Source organism: Physeter macrocephalus, chromosome 11 (assembly GCF_002837175.3).
Source record: "Physeter macrocephalus isolate SW-GA chromosome 11, ASM283717v5, whole genome shotgun sequence".
NCBI lineage: Eukaryota > Metazoa > Chordata > Mammalia > Artiodactyla > Physeteridae > Physeter > Physeter macrocephalus.
Window position 1 is genome coordinate 76,425,090 of NC_041224.1, and position 5,419 is coordinate 76,430,508.

The 5,419-nt window shown below is 43.4% G+C and overlaps 1 protein-coding gene across 4 annotated transcripts in view; it reads left to right on the forward strand.

Annotated features, from left to right (window-relative positions):
* The window catches only part of TTC23 (tetratricopeptide repeat domain 23), a 119,821-nt gene that overhangs the window by 109,746 nt on the left and 4,656 nt on the right, over positions 1-5,419 (forward strand). For all 4 annotated transcript variants that reach the window (XM_055088191.1, XM_028495207.2, XM_028495208.2 and 1 more), the window contains one exon: positions 4,574-4,656. In XM_055088191.1, coding sequence (XP_054944166.1) covers positions 4,574-4,656 — 83 coding nt within the window. The remainder of the gene's footprint in view (positions 1-4,573; positions 4,657-5,419) is intronic.

The window sequence follows — 5,419 nt, forward strand, 5'->3', positions numbered from 1 at the left end:
TTATGAATGACACCTAAGAGAAAGCAGCACCTGGGGGACAGCACTCTTTCTTTCTGCTATTGAATGTGCCCAGATTATGATGGTGTAGGTCTGTAACACTGCACCCACAATGGAGCTTCCCTACCAGAGGTTTTAGTAGCCCTGTGGTCCAGCCATGTCCTAAGGTTGTCATATAAGAATTTCGTCAGTTGACCTTTTGCTTTACTTACTTATTCATTCATTTAGCAAATATTGCATCTTAGGTGCTAGGGACTGTGCAAGGCCCTGGGACACAAAGGTGAGCAAGACAAACATGGTCCCTTTGGGGACAGCTTGCAGGCTGCTGTGAAAGCTCGAGTTCCCTTTTGTCTTCCTGCAGGGAGAGAGAGGAAAGCTCCTTGTTTGGTATCTAAGGTACAATAAAAACGCAAGTGACTTCTCCCAACCCCTGCAGGTGAAATCAAAGAGAACACAAGCAATATAATGGCTTCCTAAACTTCATCTGGATGCTCAAAATGTGTTTTTTGTCCACTCAAAAGGAAAACAGGAAACACCCTTTGGAGGCTGATTTCAAACCAGAGTGCACTGGCCTCCTTGGAAGAATCTGGAGAGTACAGAATACCTTTATTTATGATGGAGAATGTTCTCCTATCGAGGTTTGAGAAGTTCTTTACTTAGTTCAGCGAGATGTTTACAATGCCTGGCTGCCAGTAGGTTCAATTAACATTTATTGACTTTGTCTCTAATACCTGTTTTTAACAAAATCTCCCTCACGCAAAAATGCTTCAACAAATTTAGCTAAGAGCCACAGAACACTGAAAAATTCAATTTATGTTTCTTAGATAAATATATAGCTATGTAAGACGTTTCCTAGTAAAAATCAGTAATGGATTATTTCACTTTTTAAAAAATGCAGCATTTGAAGACAAGTTCAATTACTGGATGAACCACTTTTTCCTGTCTCGGTGCCTGGTATGGCCTCCCTGGGCATTGTCATCCCAAAAGGGATTAGGGCTGAGGGTCTGTTTCCCTCTCCTAGTTGACATCCCTTTACATCTCTTCCCTCTTCAGCTAAAGTTTTGGGCAAAGTCCCTTAGTGAGTGTAAGTAGCCTTAAAAAAAAACCCTAATAACACCAGAAAGAGAATCTTGACTGCTGGGGCATAGGGGTTAGGATGGGGATGGGCTCACCTCTCTCTGGGCTTGATTATTGAAAAGGGCTGCTTTACCCAACCATGACCCTCTCTCCTAACTCCACTCTCTCTACTATCGTAACACCCCCAGTGAAAATGAGCAACAAGGTCTGGGATAGATGTGGTTAGCAGAACCGATGAGAATCTGTGTAAGTCCTGTCAGTTGCCATGTCCTTTTTCCCAGGAATCGTGACTATTCAGCTAATAGTATAATATCTCCTTCCCTAGAGGATGAGGGGCCAGGGAGAAGAAACTTCAATAACCAAAGGAGCATGATGGAAATTCCTCCTGAGTTTCAGACTTTGGAGGCCACCTCTTAAGGCAGAGTGTCCTGAGACCTCAGATTTTCTCAAATAATCGTTATAATGTCAGTAAAATTCTAATGCTTCAGTGAATGAATTAACACCATTGCATGTCATCGTCAGCTCGTCTCAAAATGAGCTGCATCTGAGGCACTCATAAATATGTCAACAGGGAAGTTTGGGTGGGTTTAAAATTAGACCCGATCTTTTACACCGGGTGAAGGTATTCCTGGCCAGGTAGGAGAAAATGAAGTCTGTCTGGCAAGATGTGTTAGCCCTGCAGAGAGGCCTCTCCCCGACTAACATGGATGAGGGAGAGCACGCTTGCTTCTCGCACGCTGTCGCCATCTGAGCCTCCTCTGCCGGGCTTTGGGTGGCGAGTACCCAGGCTCCCAGCAGCTGTGAGCCAAACGGGGAAGAGTGCTAGAAGAGGTTACATCAAGTGTCATGAGTGTCCCTCTCCATCTTCTTCCCCTCAAAGCAACACAGAACTTTCTCAAGGTTCCTAAATTTCCAAGGTCACAACAAACTCTCTGTGGATTAAAGCAATGCTAGCTCCAACCCAGGGAGTAAGCAGCACGTTGCCTGGGCCAAGCCAGGGCCCCAGTGCAGATTCAGAAAGTCCGGGGATGGCTGGGCAGAAGGGCTAGGATCCTTGCCTTTACAGAATTTGGATTACATACTAAATAGAATAACAGGAAAATGTTTACTCCTTTTTTGGTGTTATAGAATCCAGCTAAGAAATAATGAATATTTTCTGTTATACATACAAAAAATCCTGCCATATTTTCATCTAATAATATTTCCTTCCTCCAAAAGACAACCACATTCTCAGATTCCAGAATCACATTCTCAGTTCCTCAGATTGAACCAAACATTCAGATGGTCTTGATGTTTTCCACAGCTCATAAAGACAAAGGATTTTGGCTGCCTGCATGTTAATTTTCCCAAAGACCTAAAAACAGTTGGCCAATCAGAATGAGTACAGTCTTTAGTATGATGTCCCCAAACCCTCACACTTTTGTGACTCAAGCTGTTACCATGTAGAAAAACGAATTCAATCTTTTAAAAATATGAAATAGGGCTTCCCTGGTGGCGCAGTGGTTGGGAGTCCGCCTGCCGATGCAGGGGACACGGGTTCGTGCCCCGGTCCGGGAGGATCCCACATGCCGCGGGGCGGCTGGTCCCGTGAGCCATGGCCGCTGAGCCTGCGCGTCCGGAGCCTGTGCTCCGCAACGGGAGAGGCCACAACAGTGAGAGGCCCGCGTACCGCAAAAATAAATAAGTAAAAATAAATAAAAATATGAAATATTTCAGATATAAGGAAAAGTACGAATAATACAACAAACACCTCTGAGTTTACTATTCAGTATAAGAAATAAAACGTGACCCATACAGTTGAAGCCCCCTCCCCACCCCATCTCCAGATAGCTACTATCCTGAATTAGGTATCATTCTCATCTTTATTATTTTACTATGGTTTTATTTTACATACAAATTTGCGCACACATATTATATGCATTCATCTGCTATTTTCTTTTTCCTCTCTATTTTATAATCATGAGATTCATCCATGTGGTGACATACACACATCAGAAATTTGTGTGGTATCATACATAAACGATACACATATATCACAGTTTACTTATCCATTACTAAATATTCCCAAATTGTTCTACAAAATATTCCCAAATTGGTTGTACCAACTTTTCAACACCCACTATCAGTATATAAAAGAGTTCTTGTTGCTTCGTATCTTTGACAAAGCTTGGTGTTATCATTATCAGACTATAATTTTTGCAGTTTGGTAGGTGAAGGGGCAATCTCATTGAAGTTTTAGTTAGCATTACTGGTTACTAGTGAGCTTAGGCATGGTTATTAGCCATTCTGTTTTCAACTTCTTTGAATATCTGTTTATATCTTTAGATCATTTTTCTGTTGGTAGGCTTTTTTTCTCATTACCTTACATGAGTGCTTTATGCTAATCCTTTTCCAGTTTTGTGCAAATATTTTCCCTCAGTCTGGTTTGTCTGTACCTTGCCTAGGGTGCATTTTGGTGCACAGATGTTTTGAATTTTAATATAGTTAAATTTCATCAGTCTTGGTTTGTCTGGATCTTGTCTAAGAAATACTTCCCTACCTCAAGATCATAAACATATCCTTCAATAGTTTCATCTATAAGTTCCAAGTTTTAATTTAACACTTAGTTCCCCAGTCTATCTGGGATTAATTTTTGCGTTTGATATGGGGTAGGGATCCATTTCCTTCCATTTGGAAAACCAGTTCCATTTACTGACTAGTTCAGCTCTTCCTCATGGACCCTTCAGGGCCACTTCTGTCAATCTATCAAGTATTAGACTCTCTGCCATGTTTTGTTGATATATTTGTCTGTCTCTGGATGAAAACCACACTGTCTTAATTACTCTAGTTTTATAAAAGGTCTTGACATTCAGCAAAGCAAGCTCCTCCATCTCATTCTTCTTCAAAATTATTTTGACCATTTTGGGCACAACTCTCATCTCTATCCCTGGCCCAGTATAAGCAACCAAATGGCAGGACAATAAGCAGAAGGGAGAAATCAAGCCAAAGCCAGTCCCGGATAATATACAGCTGAATATTTAACTCCTAAATAAATCAACTCCTAAGAAATTCCTGCATAGTAATGAATATAGAAAGCCCATATAAGATAGAGCACTTCTTTACGAGAAAGCAAAAACATTGTAAAAAGAAGAAAAGTTTTTTGGGTTGTAGCAAGGGTCATTTAAAATTAGAAACTAGAGACCCCTCCTCTGGTCAATAGCAATGTTCTTGCCTTTATTTTCTAGAAACATAACTTTTAAACATAGTTTTGCATACGGATAGTCACAGAGAGTTCTATAAAATTGTGCTAAAACTGTACATTGGTTTCCTGGATCCCTCAGGGCATCCAAATTGAAGGTCAGACTGTTCCTGGAAGAAACTCAGAACACACTAATTCCTTCATAGCATGGGTCTATGAATGAAGTATTCTCTCTCTCATTTCAGGGAGACTTGCATTTTCCTGCAAAATGCTCTCAGTGACAATTCCATAACCTCACAATTACTACTTGGTGTTCTGCAGTGTCTTCAGATCCAGACCCTCTTATATGGACCACAGGACAAGAGGACTCTGGCCACCCAGCAGACCATGGATGTCCTGTCCAAGTGAGTTGGCCTCCCCTCACACTATTTCCCCTGCAATCAGAATCTCAGATGAAGCTGGTTCTGTAAGGTTCTGCGGAACTTTCCGTGGAAAATTTTACTAACTGACTTCCCCATAACTCATAAACTATGCAAGCCCAGTTCCTTTGAATACCCAGTTGTGCAATATCTTCTTGCCAGATATTAGGAAGAAATTAGCTCTTGAAGAATGTCAGAAACACAGGCTGGGATTTATCCTCCTGCAGACTGGCCGCCTGCGGGTCATCTCACCTGCTGGAGGGCAAGGGCACAGAGCCCTGCTTGGCCTGCAGGAACCCTGCCTCAGGCTGCCCCTGAGAGCCCTCTGACTTCACCTTGACGGCCGGCCTTCTGGTTTTCACTACGGCACAGCCTGCGTACACCCAGAGCACGCGGACTGACGGCCAAGGCCCTGCTCAGGGAAGTGCCACAGGCGGGACACAACTAGCAGGGTGTGGCGGGGGGCTGTCTCGGAGCCCACCGCTGGGCCCAGGCCCCTTTAGCAGCTGAGGGTTGACTGTGTCAGCTCAGCAAGAATGGTCACAAGGAATTAGCAAATGGGAGACGAAACCTTGCGTTTCCCGTTCCTGTGCCACGAGTCTCCTCTCATTTACAGTCCCTCCTGAAGCTCCTTCACGAAACGTAGCTCAGCAACCGCCAGGCTTGTCTTCACAGCCACGAAGACTGGGCGCAAAACGCAGGGAGGTCGAGGGGCGCCCCACTCACCCCACCCTCTGCTTGTTCGCAG